The sequence below is a fragment of the Ranitomeya variabilis genome, chromosome 1, assembly GCF_051348905.1.
Source record: "Ranitomeya variabilis isolate aRanVar5 chromosome 1, aRanVar5.hap1, whole genome shotgun sequence".
Taxonomy (NCBI): domain Eukaryota; kingdom Metazoa; phylum Chordata; class Amphibia; order Anura; family Dendrobatidae; genus Ranitomeya; species Ranitomeya variabilis.
The window spans coordinates 22,966,714-22,992,679 of NC_135232.1; the positions used below are offsets into that span (position 1 = coordinate 22,966,714).

A 25,966-nucleotide genomic window follows, 5' to 3' on the forward strand; every position below is an offset into this window, starting at 1 on the left:
ATCTTTTTGAATTTATAGAAAATGCCGCCTTCCTGAGAGCATCGAAGACTGCCTGGACCTTTTCCAGATGACTTCCCAAATCCTGGGTGAAGACAAACAATATTGTCCACGTATGCTGTGGCGTAGTTCTTATGGGGTGCGATAATCTGGTTCATGGCCCTCTGGCAGGTAGCCATAGCTCCCAGCAGTCCAAACGCCATCCAGCCATATTTAAGCATACATCGGGAGTAGAGAAAGCCGACTTCTCCATAGTTTCTTGTGAAATGGGGATTTGCCAATATCCCTTCATTAGATCCAAAGTGGTTATGTGCCTTGCCAGCCCAAGTCTCTCGATCAGCTCATCGACATACGGCAGGGTAGGACTTGCCTGGCGGGGTACCGGTGAAATGCCCGGTAGGCCCAATAGAAAGAAGGAAAAAAAAAAGGTTTTAGGGGCATGAGCCCCTAAAAGTACATGGCAGGGGCGCGCACGCAGTCCTGACCCGCCACCGCAACCTGGGCCGGAGTCACACCTGGAGCACCAGAGTAAGTGCCGGGGCCTTGGACGAATGGGGGAGAAGACACACTCACTGTCAGTGACACCGGCACGCTATAGTGCCGAGTTATGGGCGCTTCCCCTCAAGTACTCACCTCTCCTCTATCCGAATAGATGCAGTGTCTTCAGCGTCTCTGACGTCTCAGGGCAGAGGGTGCGATGACGTCACCAGTATGCGCCCAATGTTCTGAGTAGTGCAGAGAGTCAAAAGTTGCTGAGAAGACCGGACTTGGGGGGAATGGAGACATTTGATTTTTTTATATGTATGGAGCATTAAATGGGACGATTATACTGTATGAATCATTATATAGGGCCAATATACTGTATGGAGCAATATATGGGACCATTATACTTGTTGGAGCATTATATGGGGCCATTATACTGTGCGGAACATTATATGGGGCACATTATACTGCATGGAACATTATATGAGACCATTTCACTGTATGCAGCAATATATGGTGCCCATTATGTACTGCGTGGAGCATTATATGGGGACATTATACTGTATGAAGCAATATATGGGGCCATATCATGGGTTTACCACGACAGAGAGGAACCAGAAGACTGCAGCATCTGATTTCTCCTACTCCTGCACTGCAAAGGAGCATTTCACCTTCATATTAAATGTTGTAGCAGTGCAGGGGTTAGTCTGCTCAGTTGAGAGTTCTTGGAATCTTTACTGCATTAAGGCTCTCAGCTGTTCACTGTTAGCCAATCCCCGTCCTGTATATTCTGGGCCCTGACAAGCACTCATTGCCAGAGAAAGCTTCATTGCTTTATGGTTTAGAAGATGGTGGTTTGTAGTGGTTGTTTGAGAAGGCGTTCGGTGGATTAATCTGTGACTGTTGTGAGGATTTGGTTGTGCTAATCCCCTTCTTTCCTACTTAGTTTTTTTCCCATCCTCCACTCCCTAGTGTTTACCTCTGTTGTTTGTGTGACAATATTTGCATGATTGGTATTTTCCTTTATCCCTGTTTCTATTACCTTGCTAGCCTGGTTGGTGTATTACGGTACACTACTACTCTCCTCTTCCCTGGGTGGAAGAAGGGTACAGACTGATGGCAGATTAAGGAGTTAAGGAAATGTACGTGGCCCCGGCGTATTTAGCATAAGAAGTAATCCGGGAACAGGGCAAGCTAGGACGTCCCTAGTGCTAGGGATAGAGACCCTGGTCCTGGAATACCCAACAGAGTCATGACAGGCCCATTTTACTGTATGGAGCATTATATGGGGCCCATTATACTGTATGGATCATTATATGGGACCCATTATATTGTATGGAGCATTATATGGGACCCATTATACATTGTGTGGAGCATTATATGAGGCCATTATATACTGTATAGAGCAATATATGAGGTCCATTAGATACTGTATGGAGCATTAAATGGGGACATTATACTGTATGAAGCAATATATTGGGCCATTATACTGCATGGAGCATTATAGGGACTCAGTGCTGTATAGAGCATTATATGGGGCCCATTATACTGTATGGAGCATTGTATGGAGCCATTATACTGTATGGATCATTATATGGGGCCCATTATATTATTATTTTTTATTATTTTTATTTATATAACCCCATTAATTTCATGGTGCTGTACATGAGAAGGGGCTACATCAAAATACAAATATCACTTACAATAAACAAACTAACAATGAAAGACTGGTACAGAGGGAGGAGGACCCTGCCCTTGTGGGCTTACATTCTACAGGATTATTGGGAAGGAGACAGTAGGTCGAGAGTTGAAGTAGCTGCGATGGTGTTGAGGTGGCCCTGTGGTCATTACAGACTGTAAGCTTCTTTGAAGAGGTGGGTTTTCAGGTTTCTTGTGAAGGATCCAAATGTGGTGGATAACTGGACGTGTTGGGGCACAGAATTCCAGATGGGGGATGTGCGGGAGAAGTCTTTGAGGCGATTGGGTGAGGAGCGAATAAGCGAGGAGGAGAGGAGGTCTTGGGAGGACCGGAGATTACGTGAGGGAAGATATTGACAGATTGGTTTGGAAATATACGGAGGAGAAAGGTTATGGATGGCTTTGTAGGTCAGTGTTAATAGTTTAAACTGGATACGCTGGGAAACTGGGAACCAGTGAAGGGATTTGCAAAGAGGGGAAGTAGGAGTGTAGTGAGGAGAGAGATTAGTCGGGCTGCAGAGTTAATGAAGGACTGGAGGGGTGAGAGTGTTAGGGCTCATACTCACATGCGAGAAACTCAGATGAGTCTCGCACATCAATACCCGGCACTGCACCCGGCACTCAGGAGCGGAGCGTGCGGCTGCATGTATTGCTATGCGGCCGCACGCTCCGATCTGAGTGTCGGATGCAGTGCCGGGTAGTGTGAAGTGTGAGACTCATCAGAGTTTCTCGCATGTGAGTATGAGCCCTTAGGGTATGTGCACACGTAGCGAAATGGTGTGCGGATTTTTCGGCACCGATTTTGGTAAATCTGCAGGAAATCTGCACTGCGGAATTACCGCGGATTTACCGTGGTTTTTGTGCTGATTCCACCTGCAGTTTTACACCTGCGGATTCCTATTGAGGAAGAATTGACATGAGAGGGGGCGAGATGAAGAAGTAGTATGGGAGTAGGAAACACTAAATGTGCAGTTGGTAAGGTATGAGGAGATCCAAGACAGGCAAGGTCTTTGACACCAAAGGAAGAGAGGATCTGTAGTAGGAGGCAGTGGTCAATTGTATCGAAGGCAGAGGACAGGTCTAGAAGGAGGAGTATAGAGAATTGTCTATTAGCTTTTGCTGTAAGTCGTTCGTAATTTTGGTCGGGGCAGTCTCAGTGGAATGGTGGAAACGGAAGCCAGATTGTAGGTTGTCGAAAAAAAGAGTTAGATGCAAAGTGAGAGGAAAGTTCAGCATGGACGTGTTGCTCAAGGAGTTTGGAAGCAAATGGGAGCAAAGATATGGGGTGATAGCTGGACATATCACTTGGGTCAAGGGATGGCTTTTTGAGGATTGGTGTGATTGTGGCATGTTTGAAAGCAGAGGGGAAGGTACCGGAAGTTAGTGATAGGTTGAAGAGATGGGTTAGGGATGGGATTAGTGTGGTGGGGAGGATGGGGTCAAGTGCACAAGTGGTGAAGTGTGATTTGGAGAGAAGATGAGCAAGTTGCCCTTCAGTGATTACCATATTTGTATACCTTTTTCTTTATTGTCAGCACTTTTCCTTTTTTGTATTAAAACATAAAACTTTAACAAGTTGAACCTTGTATGTTCTAAGGAATCCATAGAATTAAAGTGTTTGATCCTTATGATTGGCAGAAAGTAGTAGTAATATTTCCGGGACTCATCGCCCGTGTGTTCGGTGAGTGGTGGCAGCGTGTATGAGTGCGTGTGTGGCCTGGGTCAGTGTGTGATTTATGCTCCCATTACAGCATAGGACAGAGGTTGAATGCTGGACTGAGAGAGGGGAGACAGATTAACCCTTGCAGGCGCAACCCCAAGTCGCGTGCTGAGAAGTGGGTTCGTGTCAAATTGGGTGGCAGCACGGTGGGATCCGTGACACAATTATATACCGTATTGACATTATATGGGGCCATTATACTGTATGGAGCATTGTATGGAGCCATTATATTGTATGGAACATTATGTGGGGCCCATTACACTATGTTCCAAATTATTATGCAAATTACATTATCAGATTTTCCTAAATGGTCGGTGCAAATGACAGTCAGTCTAATAAAAGTCATCACCCGTTAGATTATACATTGAATTTTATTGAAGAAACCTCCCAATGATAACAGTATAATCTCCAAAATGAATGAAAACTCAAAATGCACTGTTCCAAATTATTATGCACAGTAGTATTTTTAAACATTTGATATGTTTTAAAGATCTGAAAATGCTCATTTGTGGAATTTGCAGCATTAGGAGGTCACATTCACTGAACAAAAAAGCTATTTAACGCCAAAACAGCCCAACAGGCCAAGTTACATGTTAACATAGGACCCTTCTTTGATGTCACCTTCACAGTTCTTGCATCCATTGAAGATGTGAGTTTTTGGAGAGTTTCTGCTTGTATTTCTTTGCATGAAGTCAGAATAGCCTCCCAGAGCTGCTGTTTGGATGTGAACTGCCTCCCAGCCTCATAGATCTTTTGCTTGATGATCCTCTAAAGGTTCTCTATAGGGTTGAGGTCAGGGGAAGATGGTGGCCACACCATGAGTTTATCTCCTTTTATGCCCATAGCAGCCAATGACTCAGAGGTTTCTTTGCGGCATGAGATGGGGCATTGTGAGCATGAAGATGATTTTGCTCGTGAAGGCACGTTTCTGCTTTTTAGACCATAGAAGAAAGTTGTCATTCAGAAACTCTATATACTTTGCAGAGGTCATTTTCACACCTTCAGGAACCTTAAAGGGCCTTACCAGCTGTTTCCCATGATTCTGGCCCAAAACATGACTCCTCCACCTCCTCGCTGACGTTGCAGCCTTGATGCGACATGGTGGCCATCCACCAACCATCCACTACTCCATCCATCTGGACCATCCAGGGTTGCTCAACACTTATCAGTAAACAAGACTGTTTGGAAATTAGTCTTCATGTATGTGTGGGCCCAATACAACCATTTCTGCTTGTGAACACTGTTTAAGGGTGGCCGACTAGTAGGTTTATGCACCACAGCAAGCCTTTGAAGGATCCTATACCTTGAAGTTGGATGGACTCCAGAGGCACCAGCAGCTTCAAATATCTGTTTGCTGCTTTGTAATGGCTTTTTAGCAGCTGCTCTCTTAATCCGATGAACTTGCCTGGCAGAAATCTTCCTCATTATGCCTTTATCAGCACAAACACATTTGTGCTCAGATACAGCCACAAATCTCTTAACAGTATGAGGATCATGCTTATATTTTTGGAAAATTTCTAATGTTTTCATCCCTTCACCAAGGCATTGCACTATTTGATGCTTTTCAGCAGCAGAGAGATCCTTTTTCTTTCCCATGTTACTTGAAAACTGTGAGCTGCTTAATAATGTGGAACATCATTTTTAAGTAGTTTTCCTTTAATTAGAGTCACCTGGAAAACCAATTATCACATGTGTTTAAGATTGATTTCAGTGATCCATTGAGCCCTGAGACACAATACCATCTACGAGTTTATTTGAAAAACAAAACAATTAAATCTTTATGTCACTTAAATCCAATTTGCATAATAATTTGGAACACAGTGTATATACTGTATTGAGCATTATATGGGGCCATTATACTGTATGGAGCAATATATGGCACCATTACACTGTATGGAGCATTATGAGGCCTTTATACTGAATGGAGCATTAGATGGGGTCATTATATACTGTATGGAACACTATATGGGGGCCACTATACTGTATGGATCATTATACAGGGCCATTATACAGTATGGAGCATTATGTTGGACGATTATACTGTATGGGGCAATATTTGGGGCTCACTATTCTGTATGGTGATGTCACGATAATGTGAATATGCCATATTTGAGTATCTACCTAACTTTACAAGACACAAGCTGCAGGCTATTCCGACCCCCCCCCCCTTTTCTCTCTGCTGACTGCTTGTGTGTGTGAATCCTAACCCCTCATTTCCCCCCTCCCAAAATAATTTTTATGGTCCTTGTAGCTGCAGCAGACAATTCTCCCATGTAGTATCAGCTGGAACTGGTATAGTCCCTCTCAAACGTATGGATTAGGCTAGGTTCACATTGCGTTATTGGGTGATCGCTAACGGACAGCGTTGCACGGTGAAAATGTCGCAATTAACGCCGTGCAACGGGTCCGTTAGCGCACCCATTGACAGCAATGTTGTTTCTGCCTGAAATGCATCGCTAGCACGTGCCTATTTCGGCTCGCGCTACCGATGTGCCGTTCTTTTGTGGCGCGCCTCGGACGCTGCTTGCAGCGTCCGCGGCGCGCCCGAGGTCCGTTCCCCGCTCTCGCAGATCGCGTTAATGTGACCCCTAAACGCGATCCCTACAAATACATTGCGTTAGCGCAATCCGCTAGCGCTAAACGGATTGCCCTAACGCAATGTGAACCTAGCCTTACTATTGTTCGATTAACGTTATATATTGCGGCACTGATTTGGGCTAGACCGATAAGAATTATATATTCAGGATGTCCATCAGTAGACCGGTCACCCACTGAAAGCGCAAGCAGCTAGGCGCAATGAGTGCAGAGTGCGGATTTCTCAGTAAGCAGTTCAGGTTATTGCTCCGTATTTACCCTTAAAAGAATACCCCTGCCGTGGGGAACATCATGAGCACTGTGTCTTACTTACACGAGGTTCACACAGCGAGATATGCGTAAAATATATATTTCATATTCTAAGTAAGAAGAGGTTTCAGCTTCTAAGTGATGTCACCACAGGGGGAGTGCCTGGGATTTGGGCTAAAATAACTTGGTAAGATCTGCATTCTGGGAGTTTCCTTTGCTGGGGGATTCAGCTGCGACAAGCTGTGCAATCTGACCTGAAACTAAGTGGGGAAAATCCCCTCCCCCCAGCCAGCATACGGCGTACCATTAAATGATATGAAAGAATTGTAAGTCAATTTTCACCGTTAATCCCTTTTTATGTGTAATTGCAATATACACATGATTCGTCTTCTTTATAATATCTTTTTAATATTTTTGTACATACTGCCTATCTTTTATGGAGTAAAATATATAATTTTACTAGCTTGTCTCTTCATGCTCTATACGACTGTGCGTCCTCTGAGGTGAATTGCGCTACTGATTTGGGTTGGCTCAGGATCCAATAACCTTTGTTAAAAAGGAGCTGGTGGCCGCGACCTCGTTCTGTGCAATTGGGTGTCTTTGCAGTGACCGGCGGCATTGATAATTATTGTTCTCGCCTGAGTGGGAGTAGTTATATCACCCTCGCTGCAGCATGCCCAATAGCCAGTACAAAGCAGCCAGCCTTTCTGGCGACAAATTACCTTAGGTGCAGTACCCGATCTGACCTGAGGGTAAGAGGGGCACCAGAGAGCTGGAAGTTCCAAACCGGAATTGTGAAGTGGGATGTAGATAAAGCCCCTTCAGAAGGAACAAGGGGCAATCAAACAACCCCGGTTCAAGACAAATTGGTGTGAGAAGTGGGGACGATCAAGGTATCCTCCCCGGGATCCCTGACATATTGTTGGGATCCATGACATATTGTTGGCAGCACGGTTGGAACCGTGACAGGTGCCCATAGTACTGTATGGAGAACGATGCGGTGCCGATACCGGTTTTTACTTACCGGTAATAGGATTTTACAGAGTCCACGACAGCACCCTACGAGAGAGGGGATCCGCCCACCATCTGGAAAGGAACCTACAGGATTTAAAGGGGCGGTCCCCCTCACCACTCGTTTGTGTTTCAGAGTATAAGGGACACCGCCATTGAGTTAGTATACAATCATATATACTTAAACATTACTAAATACCATCACCTCTACAGAGTGACAAACTAAAGGCACACTTCCAATACACTGTGTTCCAAATTATTAAGCACAAAGAGTTTAGGAGTGATAAGGTTAGAATTTTTTTGTTTGTCATTTAAACTCATTGATGGTGATGTGTGTCAGGGCTCTTTATATCACTGAAAGCAATTGCAGATACCTGTGCAAATTAGTTTGGCAGGTGTGTCCAAATAAAGGCAAGACTACTTAAGAAGGCTGTTCCACATTATTAAGCAGCCTACATTTTTTGCCAGAATGGGAAAGAAAAAGGATGTGTCGGCTGCTGAGAATCAACAAATTGTGGAGTATTTAGGTCAAGGCATGACTACAATCAGCATTGCCAAGACACTTCATCATGATCATCGCACAATCAAGAAGTATGTAGCTAATTCCCAGCACACACGTGTGCGTGCTGATAAGGAAAAATTGAGGACTCTTTCCAACAGGCAATTGCGTAAGGTTAAAAGAGCAGCTGCAAAAATGCCTTGTCATAGCAGCAGACAAGTTTTTGAAGCTGCTGGTGCCTCCAACGTCCCCAGAACAACAAGATGCAGGGTCCTTCAGAGGTACGTAAGCCATCCTGTCGACCACCTCTATTCACTGCACACAAGCAGAAACGGCTCCAGTGGGCCAAACGATACATGAAGACTGACTTCCAAACTGTTTTGTTCACCAATGAGTGCCGTGCAACGCTCGATGGTCCAGATAGATGGAGTAGAGGATGGCTGGTTGATGGACACCCCATGAAACACGGCTAAGGTGCCAACAAGGAGGAGGTGGAGTAATGTTTTGGGCTGGAATCATGGGGAGAGAGATTGTCGGCCCCTTTATGATCCCTGAAGGGGTAAAGATGAACTCCATAATCTATGTGGAGTTTCTAAAACAACACTTCCTGCCATGGTTCAAGAGGAAGAACCGTGCTTTCCGCAGCAAGATCATTTTCATGCATGATAATGCACCGTCTCATGCTGCAAAAAACACATCTGCATCTCTGGCTGCTATGGGCATAAAAGAGGACAAACTTATGGTGTGGCCACCATCTTCCCCTGACCTCAACCCCATTGAGAACCTCTGGAGCATCATCAAAAGTAGTGTCTATGATGGCGGGAGGCAGTTCACATCTAAGCAACAGCTCTGGGAGGGTATTCTGTCCACATGCAAAACAATTGAAGCAGAAACCATCCAAAAACTGACAAATTCAATGGACGAGAGAGTTCAGAAGCTTCCTTCGAACAAGAGGTCCTATGTGCAAATGTAACATCACCTAGAATAAAGTTTTCACTTGAAAACTGTTTGATTTCATTTTGTAATAAGCTGATAATGCTTATAACTTCACAATTGACCATTTTTTTGTTCAAAATAAAACAAAAAAGGTTGAAAACTCTGCTGTGCATAATAATTTGGAACATGCATTTTGAGTGTTTATTTTTTTTAAAAAGATACTGGTTTCATAGGTAGTTTGTTCCAAAACATTGCAATTATACTGGAATAGTAGATGACTGGAAAATAACAATGACTGCAATTCAGATAGGTAATTTAGAGAAAATATGAGGAAATATTATTTGCATAATAATTTGGAACACAGTGTAGAGTGCAGGAATCCAGTGATTAACTACCGGGGGGAATGTGCGAGTGCTGTCGTCGACTGTAAAATCCTATTACCGGTAAGTAAAAACCGGTTTTCCTATCTCCACGACAGCACCCTATGAGAGACTTTCAAAGACCAATCACCTGGGAGGGAACACAGCACTAAGTACTGATCGCCCAAACTCTAAGTTGGCCTTAGATGATAGATCAAGACGGTAATGTTTATAAAAGGTGGAAGGAGACGACCACGTTGCCGCCTTACATATTATGTCTATGGAGACGTCTGCTTTCTCCGCCCAGGATGAGGCCATGGCTCGAGTGGAGTGGGCCTTGATGCCTTCTGGTGGTATTTGTCCTTTGGCAGAATAGGCAAGACATATTGCATCTCTGATCCATCTGGCGATAGAACCTTTTGTTACACTCGCCCCTTTTCTTGGATTCTGGGAAGAAATAAACAGCCCTACTCTGCCTCCAAGGTTCTGTCTTGTGCAAGTACTCTAAGGGTATGTGCACACGTCAGGATTTTGTCAGAATTTTTCATCAGGTTTTGTAGCCAAAACCAGGAGTGGGTGATAAATGCAGAGAAGTGGTGCATATGTTTCTATTATACTTTTCCTCTAATTGTTCCACTCCTGGTTTTGGCTACAAAACCTGATGAAAAATCTTGACAAAATCCTGACGTGTGCACATACCCTAATACTGCTCTTCTAACATCTAGCATATGACATTTCTGTTCTTCTGCTGAAACTGGATTATCACAAAAGGATGGTAAATATATCTCCTGATTTCTGTGGAACTTAGAAGGTACCTTTGGTAAATATGCTGGATCTGGCTTCAAACCAATCTTATCCTGAAAGACCATTAGATAGGGAGGGTCTACTGACAACGCTTGCATATCACTAACTCTTCTAGCAGAAGTCAAGGCTACCAGAAGGACTGTCTTTAAAGTTAGAATTTTCATGGAGACAGAAGCTAAGGCTCAAAGGGGGGTTCTGTTAAAGCATCCAAAACCATATTTAGATCCCATGGTGGTAACCTAGCAATATGAACCGGGTTACTACGTTCACTAGCTTTAATAAACCTGGATACCCATCTATTCCCCGCCACATTGCTGTTATATAAGGCTCCTAAGGCTGATACCTGAACTCTAAGGGTATTTACCGCCAATCCCAATTCTCGGCCTCTCTGCAAGAACTCCAGAATTGGAACCCTGTCTGTTAAGGGATGCTGATGAAAGGCAAGGAACTTCTTCCAAACCTTAGAGTAAATCTTGGTAGTAACCTCTTTCCAGCTACTTAAAAGGGTAGCTATTAAGGCCTCCGAAAAACCCCTCCGAGGAGGTGAATCCACACGTGACGCTGGGGCGCTCGAACGCTGTTGCCCCCGTACCACACTGCTACTTCTTGAGTGGTTGCTACTGCTTTTCCTGCGCTGCTCAGGCACCTCCACCTGAAGGTGCTTGGTGTCCCCTACCGAGGACATGTTGCCTCACACCCAGCACACAGCCTCCGCTGCTTAATACCTGCAGCCACACCTCCTCCCCAGCCTCCCCCGGAAGTGTACCATCTACTTCCGGGTCACAAGCGCTGATGAGACGCTGAGCCAGCGCCGTGCTCACGCGACCCAGGGCGGCTCTGCCCGACCCCTGGGATCACAACATCCACATGGCCAGAGGAGGAGGGGTCTGCAAGCAGGACACCCCCGACGCTGCTTCCAGTATCCCCGTCTCTGCCGTTCCCGCAGACACTGTGCAGAGGGTGATGGACCTGGGTAAGAACTTCGTGCTATAGCACCTGTCTGTTCCCATCTAGGACAAGAACCCAAACTGGAGTGGTGAGGGGGACCGCCCCTTTAAATCCTGTCCAGATGGTGGGCAGATCCCCTCTCTCATAGGGTGCTGTCGTGGCGATAGGAAAAATATTGTATGGAGGTCTATGCAGTGCACATAATTCTGTATGGAGGACTATGTGGTGCCCATAATACTGTATGGAGGACAATGTGGTGCTCACAATACTGTATGGAGGATTATACTGTCCGGTCTAAAATGGATCAGCCTGCAGTCACCCTGTGAACTGTGAAGATTCGCTGGTTTCGGAGCTATTGTAGAATTTACAATAGATATCACTCATGTAATGTAAGAAGTGAAATATGTGACATTGTACTACACCTATAATTCTTATCTGTGCAACATGAATCATGGTATGTGTTAAAGGGGCCCACTAAGACTCTTTAAGAGAAGATTACTTCGGAGCTGTATGGAGGACAAAGGTTATGGATGGCTTTGTAGGTCAGTGTTAGAAGATTGAACTGGATATGCTGGGGAATTGGGAGCCAATGAAGGGATTTTCAAAAGGGGGAAGTGGAGGAGTAGCGAGGACAGAGATAGACTAGTCGGGCAGCAGAGTTAAAGAAGGACTTGAGAGGTGCGAGAGTGTTAGCAGGTAGGCCACAACGAAGGATGTAGCCGTAGTCCAGGCCGGAGACGATGAGGGAATGTACAAGCATTTTAGTAGACTGAGGGATGAGGAAAGAATGGATGGGTGGTTTGAAGAGCAGGGCAGAGTCAAGGGATACTCCAAGGCAGCGGATTTCCAGTACAGGGGAAAGCATGATGTTATTTATTGTGATAGATAGATCAGGTAGGGAAGATATGCGAGATGTAGGAAAAATAGTAAGTTCAGATTTGTCCACATTGAGCTTGAGGAAGCAAGAGTAGAAGAAGGATATGGCTAATTGAGACTCCGGGAATCTGTACAGCAGAGGTGATGTCTGGGCTAGAGCGGTAGATCTGAGTGTCATCAGCATGTAGATTGTACTGGAAGCCATGGGGGGTTTATGCGTTGTTCCAGGCCAAGGGTACAGATGGAGAGGAGTATGGGAGTAGGACAGACCCTTGAGGGACTCCAAAAGAGAGTAGGATGAGGAGGTATTGTGGGAGTGGGAGATGCTAAATGTACGGTTAGAAAGGTATGAGGAGATCCAGGATAGGGCACGGTCTTTGATGCCAGAGGAAGAGAGGTTGTGTAGTAGAAGACAGAGGTCAACTGTGTCAAAGGCAGAGGACAGGTCTAGAAGGGTATAGAGAATTGTCTGTTAGCTTTGGATGTAAGTAAGGCATTAGTAATTTTGGTCAAGGCTGTTTCAGTGGAATGGTGGGGACGTAAGGCAGATTGTAGGTTGTCGAAGAGCGAGTTAGATGAAAAGCGGTAGGAAAGTTCAGTGTAAACATGTTGCTCATGGAAGCAGTGATATGGGCCAATAGCTGGGCATAGTGGTTGGGTTGAGAGATAGCTTTTTTTTGAGGATAAGTGTGATTGTGGCATGTTTGAAAGCAAGTTAATATGTTGAAGAGATGGGTTAGGGATGGAATGTGTGGTGGTGAGGTTGTGGAGGATGGGATGGAGTCAAGTGCACAAATGGTGAGATGTGATTTGGAGAGGAGACAAGTTTATTTCCTTTGTGTGTTTTGGAACAACACTCACACAAATTGTGGACATAATTTCACACAAAATCCCAACAACGGGCAGGGCAAACTCATCTGCGGTAAGTAACTGGTGTGGGAAAAATGAAAATCACACCTGAAACCAGTTCAAAAGAGGAGACGTAGACTCAATCTTTGCACTGTATGTCTCTGTGTACCACTGTAAGCATGGAGAATATAAAGAAGAGAACTGTCTGAGGACTTGAGAAACAAAATAGTTTAAAAATATCAACAATCTCAAGGATACAAGTCCATCTAAACATGTTGTAACAAAGTCACTGGCAAAGTGCTGGAGGGAAAATACATTTCACTGGAGCTATTAGCTTCACTGATTTGAAACCCAGAAGTTTCCTCCAGGAAAATGTGTTGAGAGGGGTTAATAGGCTATTTTAAGGGAATTCAGTGTTCAGTAGGGCTGGAGAGAGGAACTCAAGCGCTGTGTCCTGAGAAGAAAAAAACTGAACCAGTAAGAGGCTAGTATCCTGAGTGGCGGATCCCCCCAGATGCAGAGACTGTTATTATATTTTGGTTTGATCTCTTGTTTTGCCAGAAGGACTGTGTATATTTTCACTTTGTCTTGGTTTATGCTACATGTATAATAAACCAACAGAAGATTTAAAGAGACAGTGTACCTGTGTTTACCTCCGGGTGAAGCCGAGTGAGCTGATCTACCGCAGTGTGTATAACAAAACATGTGTAATTGCAATAATTTTCTGGGAGAAATACTTTATTTTCTGAAACAATTTCAAGGGTGTCAACATTTTTGGCTGTGACTGTATACATATGTATGTACAGGTTGATAAAGATGCAGTGATGCCATTCATGTATATATAGTTTTTATTAGAATAAATTATTTTATTCTGAAAAAAATATATATTTTTCATTTTCTGTTTTGTAGCACTTAAATTTTTTTTAAATATATTTATTGGTCAAACAAAATCTCCTGTTCGCATTGGTAATATTTTGTACTATGTATGCAGTACAGAGCATTATCCGTCCTTTTAGTGTTACACTGATAGACTGCCTAAGACTACTTTGACACGAAAATATATTTTGGTCTGTATTTCATATCAATATTTATAAGCCAAAACCAGGTGTTGGTGAAAAATGCTGAAGTGGTGATGTGTTTCTATGATACTTTTCCTTTGATTGTTCCACTCCTGATTTTGGCTTATAAATACTGATGTAAAGTACTGACCAAATACTGAACGTTGTACGTAGCCTGACATACATGCTCAGTACGGTATTCTAGGCTTTGATCTATGGCAGACCAGTAGGTCATCCTTCAGTCTCCAGTAGCCATCGTAATCATAGGCTTTCTGAAGAAAACCAATGGAGAGATAAGAGGCATTGATCGCCTTCTGACTCACGCTTTAAATTATCTGATGATTACCAAGATCTGATCTGACAGTGAAAAATTTCCACAGTCTAGACACGAAACTGGCTTCCCTCTGTGTGAGATCTTTCATGTCTAGCAAGATCTGATTTACGCGTAAAGCATTTTCCACATTTTGGGCATGAAAATGGCTTCTCCCCTGTGTGAATTCTTTGATGTACAATTAGAATATGTTTCCAATTAAAACATTTTCCACATTGTGAACACGAAAATGGCTTCTCCCCTGTGTGAGTTCTCTGATGTTTAACAAGCTGTGATTTCATAGTAAAACATTTTTTGCAGTCTGAACATGAATATGGCTTCTCCCCTGTGTGAATTTTCTGATGCCTAACAAAAACTGATTTCACGGTAAAACATTTCCCACATTGTGAACATGAATATGGTTTCTCCCCTGTGTGAATTATTTGATGTGCTGTAAGATGTTGTTTCTGGTTAAAACATTTTCCACATTCTGGACATGAAAATGGCTTCTCCCCTGTGTGAATTCTCTCATGTTTAACGAGATCTGTTTTCATCATGAAACATTTTCCACATTGTGAACAGGAAAATGGCTTCTCCCCTGTATGAATTCTCTGATGTCTAATAAGATATTGCTTCCCAGTAAAACATTTTCCACATTCTGAACATGAAAATGGTTTTTCCCCTGTGTGGTTTCTATGATGTTTAATCAGATCTGATTTAATGGTAAAACACTTCCCACATTCTGAACATGAAAATGGCTTCTCACTCATGTGGCTTCTTCAAAGATGTCTAATCAAATTTTGTTTCATGGTAAAACATTTTTCACATTCTGAACATGAAAATGGCTTCCTACCTGTGTGAACGCTTTGATGTCCCATAAGGATGTGTTTCTGTTCAAAACATTTCCCACATTCTAAGCATGAATAAGGCTTTTCCCCTCTGTGGCTTCTTTGATGTCTAATCAAAACTGATTTTACAGTAAAACATTTTTCACATTCTGAACATGAATATGGCTTCTCTCCTGTATGAATTCTTTGATGTCCAATAAGACTATGCTTCTCGTTAAAACAGATCCCACATTCTGAACATGAAAATGGTTTCTCCCCTGTGTGTTTTCTACGATGTCTAATGAGATGTGTTTTCTGTTCAAAACGTTTCCCACATTCTAAACATGAAAACGGCTTTTCTTCTGTGTGAATTCTCTCATGTCTAACAAGACATGCTTTATTAGTAAAGCATTTTCCACATTCCTGACATGAAAATGGCTTCTCCCCTGTGTGAATTCTATGATGTCTAACCAAACCTGATTTATGGGAAAAGCATTTGCCACACTCTGAACATAAATATCGCTTTTCCCCTATGGGAACAGTTTGACGTTCGTCACCTAGTATATAACTAATTTGCTTTAAATCCTGTGATAAATCAGGACATAGGATCTGTTTAAAATGATCAGATGATACATTTTGGTTATGAGTTGCAGAGGGTATATCTTCAATATTGCCATTTTTCTCATATGCATATCGAATAATACTACAAACATCTGCATTAATATGTGAAGATTTTGGATGTCCCTCTGAGCTCCCGGTACAGTCATCTGCAAAGAATAAAACTGATTGTTATTTTTTAGTAATATACACTCAATGATTGGACTGATGTTTTATGACATGAGAAGTACAGTGACATCTAAAAGTTTGGGTACCCCTGGTCAAAATTACTGTTATTGTGAACAGTTAAGCAAGTTGGAGATGAAATGATCTCTAAAAGGTCTAAAGTTAAGGATGACACATTTCCTTTGTATTTTACGCAAAAAAAAAAAATCAATCAATTTTCATCTTTTACATTTTAAAAATGAAAAAAAAATTGATTGTCTGGGTACCCTGCATGGTTAGTATCTAGTCGCACTCCCTTTTACAAGTATCACAGCTTGTAAATACTTTTTGCAGCCAGACAAGAGTCTTTCAATTGTTGTTTGAGGGATTTTCATCCATTCTTCCTTGTAAAATGTTCCCAGTTTTGCGAGATTCTTGGGCGTCTTGTATCCTCTGCTCTTTTGAGGTTTAGCCACAGCTTTTCAATGATATTCAGATCGGGACACTGAGGGCCATTGTAAAACCTTCAGCTTGCACCTTTTGAGGTCATCTATTATGGAGTTTGCTGTGTGTTTAGGATTATTATCCATTTGTAGAAGCCATCCTCATCCTCTTTTCACCTTCAGCTTTTTTTTTACAGATGGTTATGTTTGCATCAAGAATTTGTTGAAATTTGATCGAATCCATTCTTTCCTCTACCAGTGAATTGTTTCCCGTTACATTGGCTGCAACACAAGCCCAAAGAATGATTGATACACCTCCATTCTTAATGGTTGGCAAGATGTTCTTTTCCTAAAATTCTGTATTTTTTTTCTACACACATACCTTTGTTCATTGTGGCCAAACAGTTAGATTTTAACCTCATTGGTCCACCTGACTTGTTTCCAAAATGCATCAGGCTTGTTTAGATGTTCTTTTGCATACTTCTGACACTGAATTTTATGGTGAGGACGCAGATGATTTCTTCTGATGACTCTTCCACAAAGGCCATGTTTGTGAAGGTGTCTCTGAGCAGTAGAACAATGTACCACAACTCCAGAGTCTGCTAAATCTTTCTGTCAGAGTCTGCAGTCTAGCGGGGGTTCTGATTTGCCTCTCTAGCAATCCTACAAGCAGCTCTCACTGAAATTTTGCTTTGTCTTCCAGACATTATCTATCATCATCCACTATTCCTGGTAACTGCCATTTCTTAGCTACATTTAGAACTTTCGAAAGGGCAACCTGAATACAGTTTGCTATCTTCTTATAGCCTTCTGCTTTGTGGGACTCCACCATTTTCATTTTCAGAGTGCTAGGCAGCTGCTTAAAAGAACATGGCTGCTGTTTTTTGGCACAAGGTTAGAGGAGGCTGGGTTTTTATAAAGCTGGGAAATTTGCATCACCTGGCCTTTCCTATCGATGATAGTGAACAAGCAATAACCCATAAGACAAGGTTTTTTGAGCACACAAATCTACAAGTGTGCCCAAACTTTTGCATAGGCCCATTTTCCTTTTTGTAATTTTTAAACTGTAAAAAATTACAATTTTTTTTTTTTACTAAAATACAAAGGAAATTTGTCATCTTTAACTTTAGGCCTTTTAGAAATCATTTCATCTTCAACTTGCTTGACTGGTCACAATAACAGTTTTGACCAGGGGTCCCCAAACTTTTACCTGCCACTGTATATTGCAAAATTAGTTTATTAACTGACAAATATTTGGGTGCAAAACATATAACAATCTCACAAGCAGGTACCAATAGGTCACAATGTTCTGATAACACGCTTTTCTGTTGCGGTTTTCTACTTTTGTGTTGAAGACAGAACCAAGCATGGTGTAAAGAATATGGAGGATATAATTGAATGCCAATCAACTGTATCGTATCAGGTTCGAGATTATAGACCACCTACAAAATGTGAAGCTGAGACAAAACAACAGGTGATCCAGCTTCAAAAGCTCCAAATGGATAAACTCACATCCCCAGCATCCTGCTCGGACCAAGGCCTTTCTGGCAGGACGAACCCCTGCTGGGAGCCCAAGCTGCTTAACTGCTTCAAAGAAACTCCCCAGACAGACGGGAACCATAATTTCATAAGGAGTTACAATACGTCTTAGCTGTACATCGGTTACATTTTCTAGATCTCAGGAATTGGACAAACGCTTGCCGGGATCTCAATGCGTTCTAGCACCCTGGAGTGGAGAGCTACGTAGAATGGGGGTCTGGCTGAATAGAATAGCACCAAAACGGCCCCCCTATGACCTTTTGGTGAGAAACTATGATCCGTTATAGGTTTTGGAGTTTCAGCTTCCAGATTCAAGGGAAGGGAAACTATGACCATTCCAGGGACGGGAAAGGAAGTGACTGACCCAAGGGGTTAATTGGTCATGCGAAACTGTGGCCCAGCATTGTCTAAGGGAGGTGACGTTGTTGTATCGAGTTGTAAAAAAAAAACAGAAACCACTGGCACCCCACACCTCCAATTTGACTGTGCAGCACCAAGAACTAACATCCAACTGGTAATTGAGTTTTGCATCACCTGCTTATACTTGTTGTACTACTACCTGTATTTGCATATCTAACCACTGTATATGTATAACAATCGTGTCTAGTGTGCCCTTAAGGCGATTAAATATATAATTTACCCTTGGGCTGCGCTTTTATCTCAAGTCCATGTTCTCGGTTTTACATCACATGCTACCAGGGCTGGTTTCTTGCCAGATATACAGGTCCTTCTCAAAAAATTAGCATATAGTGTTAAATTTCATTATTTACCATAATGTAATGATTACAATTAAACTTTCATATATTATAGATTCATTATCCACCAACTGAAATTTGTCAGGTCTTTTATTGTTTTAATACTGATGATTTTGGCATACAACTCCTGATAACCCCAAAAACCTGTCTCAATAAATTAGCATATCAAGAAAAGGTTCTCTAAACGACCTATTACCCTAATCTTATGAATCAACTAATTAACTCTAAACACATGCAAAAGATACCTGAGGCTTTTAAAAACTCCCTGCCTGGTTCATTACTCAAAACCCCCATCATGGGTAAGACTAGCGACCTGACAGATGTCAAGAAGGCCATCATTGACACCCTCAAGCAAGAGGGTAAGACCCAGAAAGAAATTTCTCAACAAATAGGCTGTTCCCAGAGTGCTGTATCAAGGCACCTCAATGGTAAGTCTGTTGGAAGGAAACAATGTGGCAGAAAACGCTGTACAACGAGAAGAGGTGACCGGACCCTGAGGAAGATTGTGGAGAAGGACCGATTCCAGACCTTGGGGAACCTGAGGAAGCAGTGGACTGAGTCTGGTGTGGAAACATCCAGAGCCACCGTGCACAGGCGTGTGCAGGAAATGGGCTACAGGTGCCGCATTCCCCAGGTAAAGCCACTTTTGAACCATAAACAGCGGCAGAAGCTCCTGACCTGGGCTACAGAGAAGCAGCACTGGACTGTTGCTAAGTGGTCCCAAGTACTTTTTTCTGATGAAAGCAAATTTTGCATGTCATTCGGAAATCAAGGTGCCAGAGTCTGGAGGAAGACTGGGGAGAAGGAAATGCCAAAATGCCTGAAGTCCAGTGTCAAGTACCCACAGTCAGTGATGGTGTGGGGTGCCATGTCAGCTGCTGGTGTTGGTCCACTGTGTTTCATCAAGGGCAGGGTCAATGCAGCTAGCTATCAGGAGATTTTGGAGCACTTCATGCTTCCATCGGCTGAAATGCTTTATGGAGATGAAGATTTCATTTTTCAGCACAACCTGGCACCTGCTCACAGTGCCAAAACCACTGGTAAATGGTTTACTGACCATGATATTACTGTGCTCAATTGGCCTGCCAACTCTCCTGACCTGAACCCCATAGAGAATCTGTGGGATATTGTGAAGAGAAAGTTGAGAGACGCAAGACCCAACACTCTGGATGAGCTTAAGGCCGCTATTGAAGCATCCTGGGCCTCCATAACATCTCAGCAGTGTCACAGGCTGATTGCCTCCATGCCACGCCGCATTGAAGCAGTCATTTCTGCCAAAGGATTCCCGACCAAGTTTTGAGTGCATAACTGAACATTATTATTTGATGGTTTTTTTGTTTGTTATTAAAAAACACTTTCATTTGATTGGACGGGTGAAATATGCTAATTTATTGAGACAGGTTTTTTGGGTTATCAGGAGTTGTACGCCAAAATCATCAGTATTAAAACAATAAAAGACCTGACAAATTTCAGTTGGTGGATAATGAATCTATAATATATGAAAGTTTAATTGTAATCATTACATTATGGTAAATAATTAAATTTAACACTATATGCTAATTTTTTGAGAAGGACCTGTAGACCTGTTAACGGATCGGGCTTATATCTAACGAGGAACTGATGGCAGTCCTACCGGGCTAGCAGTGCTCTGTTTCACTGGTGCTAGTGAAAGAGGTTTCTCAGCCTGTCAGTGTTGTGAGCGAGTGTTGTACCAAGCCGGCGGTCACGTGGGCCACCCTCTCTCACTTCCCGTGCCTCCTTCTGCCCATGTGGACAGTGGATGACTGTGTTAAATGGTGCCAAGCTGACATACTGTATACCCAGGGGTGCAGAATGTCACGTTGGTGAAAGTGTGGAGACTATACTGTTTGACTCCTGATGTACTAGTGATGTCAGGCGAGGATGCGAGGTGCAGCTCAAATATTGGTGGCAGCTGTGGGATCGAGTATAGTGTGTGGGAGTATGGGACCCTAACTACACCCAGACACTAAAGACTTACTAGAGAGAACGAAGTCGACACAGACAGGACTGACATCATTAATACATACAGAGAATTATAGGCCGTGTGTATTTAGTCCTGTCTTTTACCTGGTGATGTGTGGGGCCGGTGCTCCTCCATCATCACGTCCTGGTACCGATCCTTGTGTCCTTCTAGATACTCCCACTCCTCCATGGAGAGATAGATGGTGATGTCCTGACACCTTATAGGAACCTGACACACATAATGATACCGTCATCACCCAGAATCCTCCAGTGCTGTCCTGTATAATGTCCCAGCATTCCCAGCAGCGTCACCTCTCCAGTCAGCAGCTCAATCATCTTGTTGGTGAGTTCTAGGATCTTCTGGTCACTGATGTCCTCGTGTGTCCGGGGGTGAGGTGGAGGCTCCAGGATTGGGCTCAGGGTTCCTCCCCGTCCTTCATACACAGGGGCCTGACCGCAATCACTAGAGGTCTTCACTACTGTGTAATCCTGAGTGTGGAGACATTAATAATATCACTACAGACATCTCCAGAGTCCATCACCTCTCCGGTCATATCCCGTTATTCCCATAGATAATGAGGTCATGTGATGACATCAGAACCTCTCACCTCTCCGGTCATATCCCGTTATTCCCATAGATAATGAGGTCATCTAATGACATCAGAACCTCTCACCTCTCCGATCATATCCTGTTATTCCCATAATGAGGTCATGTGATGACATCAGAACCTCTCACCTCTCCGGTAAGATGGAAGATTATCTCCAGGGTGAGGTTTATTATCCTCTCCGCCATCCTGTCTCTGTCTCTGTCCTTGTTAATCCGTGGGACATTGATCAGGAAGATTCCCGCAGAGACGTTATCAGCAGAGGATCCTTTATGGTAGGAACCTGTATGGAAGAAAGATGAAATGATAAAAACAACATAAACTTCATAGGAAACAAAAGAAACATCTAAAGACTTTAAGGCATTTTAACCTTCTACTATGATTTCTACCATAAGGTGGTGCCGCACTTGACAGCAATGGGGGACGCAGGCGCAGTCATGTGTAACATTAGTGTGGCTGGGACTCTGCTCAGTGCACGGTGATTCGGTCTCCCTGGACTCGTGTCTCCATATTCCCAGGAATCACAGTCCATAATGATAAACATAGGGGAATCTGGGAATCTTGTGATGTCCTGCAGGCAGTGACCCCAGAAGTAGATTATACAGATACATAGGGATACATTGTATACAGCAGTGGATTTCTTTGTACTTGTACACTAAGGGGAAGAAAAAGTCAGTTTATTTTATGTGCTTCTAAAACTCCTAAATCAATAAAAAAATCAATTACAAAAATGTAATTTCCTCTTTATTTTGTGAATCTCCCCAGCTCTTGAAGCCACAACCTTCACCATCAATGGTAGAAGCTGAAGCTACGGAGCCACAAGTTCTGGAGAGGTCACTGGGAGGATTCTGTGCACTTGGTCTGTGCTGCAGGCTCAGACTCTACAGGCAGATAACACAGGTACATTGTATACAGCAGGGGATTTTTTAGGTCTCTGTATTCTAGAGCTGTAGGTCGGGGGCCACATGTCGCTCGCGGTCCCGTGGATTGTGTCTCGCGGCCGTCTGCCAGCTCCGTGCTTTAGCTCCAGGTCTATTAATGGTGAATACTGTGAGCAGCGCTGCAGAGGCCTGAAGCCGAAGTGTGGGGAGAACCCTGGAGGGGAAAACCCTGGAGGGGAGAACCCTGGAGGGGAGAACCCTGGAGGGGAGAATCCTGGAGGGGAGAATCCTGGAGGGGAGAATCCTGGAGGGGAGAATCCTGGAGGGGAGAATCCTGGAGGGGGGATTGTGGGACCCGCGGGAGCTCGGGACACTGCTTCCTGGTGGCGTCTGCGACACAACTGATATTTTTCTCTATTAAACCCATAAAAAAATGTAATAAACCAGTAATGATGAGGCCGCATTCACACGTAGCGGAAATGCTGTGTTCTGTCTGCAGGTGTCCGCACCAGACAGCGCTGGGATTCGCTGTTTAATTGTGAGCAGCCAATGAGAAGCCGCTATGATCGGCACAGTAAGGATATGTGCACATGTAGAAAGATCCTCTGCAGATTTCTCCGCAGCGGATTTGATAAATCCGCAGGGCAAAAACTGCACGTTTTTCCTGCGGATTTACCGTGGTTTTCGTGCGGATTCCACCTGCGGTTTTCTAATATGGCGCAGGTGTAAAACCGCTGCGGATTCCGCACAAAGAATTTACATGCTGCGGAAAATAAACCGCTGCGTTTCCACGCGTTTTTTTCCGCAGCATGTGCACTGCGGATTGCATTTCCCATAGGTTTACATTGTTATGTAAACGCATGGGAAACCGCTGCGGACCCGCAGCTGCGGAAATGCTGCAGATCCGCAGCAAAATCCGCAGCGTGTGCACATAGCCTAAGACTATGTGCACATGTAAGAAAAGAGGTGCAGAATTTTCTGCACAAAATCCGCAGCTCCTTGCAGAATCCATTTGCAGCGGTTTTTATGCGGATTTTCAGCGGTTTTTATGCGGATTTTCAGCGGTTTTTATGTGGAATTGCTGCAGATTTTGCCACTGCGGATTTTTAACATGGAGGGGTGCAGAAACGCTGCAGATCCGCACAAAAGAAGTGACATGCACTTCTTTGAAATCCGCAGCAATTCCGCACTATCTGTACATTTTTTTTCCCATTAAAGGGAACCTATCACCCCCAAAATTCTGGAATGCATTCTGTAATGCTGTAGATAAGCCCCCGATGTTACCTGAAAGAGGAGAAAGATGTTAGATTATACTCACCCATTGGCGGTCCCGCTCCGATGGGCGTCTCAGGTCCGCTCCGGCGCCTCCTATCTTCATTCCATGACGTCCTCTTCTGGTCTTCACGCCGCGGCGCAGGCGTACTTTGCCCTATTGAGGGCAGAGCAAAGTACTGCAGTGCGCAGGCGCTGGGCCTCTCTGACCTTTCCGGCGCCTGCGCACTGCAGTACTTTGCTCTGCCCTCAATAGGGCAAAGTACGCCTGCGCCGCGGCGTGAAGACCAGAAGAGGACGTCATGGAATGAAGATAGGAGGCGCCGGAGCGGACCTGAGACGCCCATCGGAGCGGGACCGCCAATGGGTGAGTATAATCTGACATCTTTCTCCTCTTTCAGGTAACATCGGGGGCTTATCTACAGCATTACAGAATGCATTACAGAATGCTGTAGACAAGCCCCTGATGATGGTGAGCTTAGGCTACGTTCACATTTGCGTTGTGCGCCGCAGCGTCGGCGACGCAACGCACAACGCAAACAAAAACGCAACAAAACGCACGCTAAAACGCTGCGTTCTGCGACGCATGCGTCCTTTTTTGCCGAAAGTTGGACGCAAAAAAAAATGCAACTTGTTGCGTTATCTGCGCCCAACGCTTGTGGACAAAAAACGCATGCGTCGCAAAACGCAGCACAACGCATGTCCATGCGCCCCCATGTTAAATATAGGGGCGCATGATGCATGCGGCGACGCTGCGGCGCCGAACGCTAATGTGAACGTAGACTTAGCTCACCATCGATTTTGGGGGTGACAGGTTCCCTTTAACTAACATTGTACTGTACATCACAGTGCGGATCTGCAGCGTTTCTGTGCGGTAAAATCCGCACTATGTGCACACAGCCTAACAGGTAACGGCAGCGACCTCAGCACTGACTGCAGCAATCAGGGAGCAGAGACGCGGCCTGACCTCACAGCGACTGCTGGGCCTTGTGGTGCCACAGCTACTGTACCTGGAAGAAGACGTCCCTGAGCCTCCCTGCTGTATGCTAATCCGCCCCAATCCCCGGCTCACTGCCAGCGGCGCCCTGTGCTCACCGACATCACCCACCTCCACCTGCAGAGCGGCCGCCGTGAGGACAGGACCTGTGTGACGTCACCGTCATGTGATCAGTCACATGGGGAGGAGTCACATGATCAGGGGCGGAGCTCCAGGGTTCTCAGTGTCTGCAGGACTCTGCTGTGCTGGATGATGTCTAGTATTATAGAGGAGGATGGAGCAGAGCCGTGTGTGTAATGTGTGCGGAGCCGTGTGTGTAATGTGTGCGGAGCGGAGCCGTGTGTGTAATGTGTGCGGAGCGGAGCCGCGTGTGTAATGTGTGCGGAGCGGAGCCGTGTGTGTAATGTGTGCGGAGCGGAGCCGTGTGTGTAATGTGTGCGGAGCGGAGCCGCGTGTGTAATGTGTGCGGAGCGGAGCCGCGTGTGTAATGTGTGCGGAGCGGAGCCGTGTGTGTAATGTGTGCGGAGCGGAGCCGTGTGTGTAATGTGTGCGGAGCGGAGCCGCGTGTGTAATGTGTGCGGAGCGGAGCCGCGTGTGTAATGTGTGCGGAGCGGAGCCGTGTGTGTAATGTGTGCGGAGCGGAGCCGCGTGTGTAATGTGTGCGGAGCGGAGCCGCGTGTGTAATGTGTGCAGAGCGGAGCCGCGTGTGTAATGTGTGCGGAGCGGAGCCGCGTGTTAAGTGCGCGGAGCCGTGTTTTTTTCCTGTCTGGATGCAGGAGCGCTGCAGAGCAGTGTTTATGTGCAGCTGTGCTGGACTCTGTTAATTGTACTGCGGGGTGGATTCCCAGCGGCCTAAGGATTGCGCTATACATTATCTTTTTGTTTCCCAGTCTTGCCAGGACGGCCATGTTTATTCTGTTGAACTCTGCACTGGTTTATGCTGTGATTTAACCCCTTCGGCCGGGGTCACACTTGCATGTGTGATGTGAGAAACTCGCAGATCAATACCCAGCACTGCTGCCAGCACCCGGGACCGGAGTGTGCATAGACATACATGCAGCTGAACGCTCCGGTCCCGAGTGCCGGCGGCAGTGCCGGGTATTGAGGTGAGAGACTTGCACGAGTTTCTTGCATCACACTCATAAGTGACCAGGCCAATTTTTACTATTCGGCCGGGGTCACACTGGTGCGAGATACGGCCGAGTCTCGCTGGTTAAAAGCAAGCTGTGGCACCTGCACTCCGGAGCGGAGCGTGCAGCTGCATAGCAATACATGGAGCCGCACGCTCCGCTCCGGAGTGCCGGTGCCACAGCTTGCTTTTAACCAGCGAGACTCGACCGTATCTCGCACCAGTGTGTCTCCGGCCTTCTGATCACTGTCCCTTTATGAGGTAATAAATCTGGAACGCTTTAACGGATCCCGCTGATTCCGAGACTGTTTTCTCGTGACATATTGTACGTCATGGCAGTGGTAAAATTTCTTCGATATAACTTTAAGTTTATCTATGAAA

At 44.7% G+C, this 25,966-nt stretch overlaps 2 protein-coding genes across 2 annotated transcripts in view; both read right to left on the bottom strand.

Annotated features, from left to right (window-relative positions):
* Positions 1–12,959: 12,959 nt before the first annotated feature.
* LOC143803137 (uncharacterized) overlaps positions 12,960–25,966 on the bottom strand; it is an 87,943-nt gene continuing 74,936 nt past the window's right edge. Inside the window, 2 exon segments of the mRNA XM_077281383.1 lie at positions 12,960–15,508; positions 15,572–15,749. Of these exon segments, the coding sequence (XP_077137498.1) occupies positions 14,464–15,508; positions 15,572–15,749 (1,223 nt within the window). The 3' untranslated portion in view covers positions 12,960–14,463.
* LOC143803121 (gastrula zinc finger protein XlCGF66.1-like) lies at positions 20,303–24,674 on the bottom strand. The gene is made up of 4 exons (XM_077281382.1): positions 24,568–24,674; positions 21,438–21,589; positions 21,014–21,190; positions 20,303–20,930 (listed from the first exon to the last, which is right to left on the bottom strand). The coding sequence occupies exons 1-4, from the start codon at positions 24,620–24,622 to the stop codon at positions 20,790–20,792; spliced, it is 525 nt and encodes a 174-aa protein (XP_077137497.1). The 5' UTR covers positions 24,623–24,674; the 3' UTR covers positions 20,303–20,789.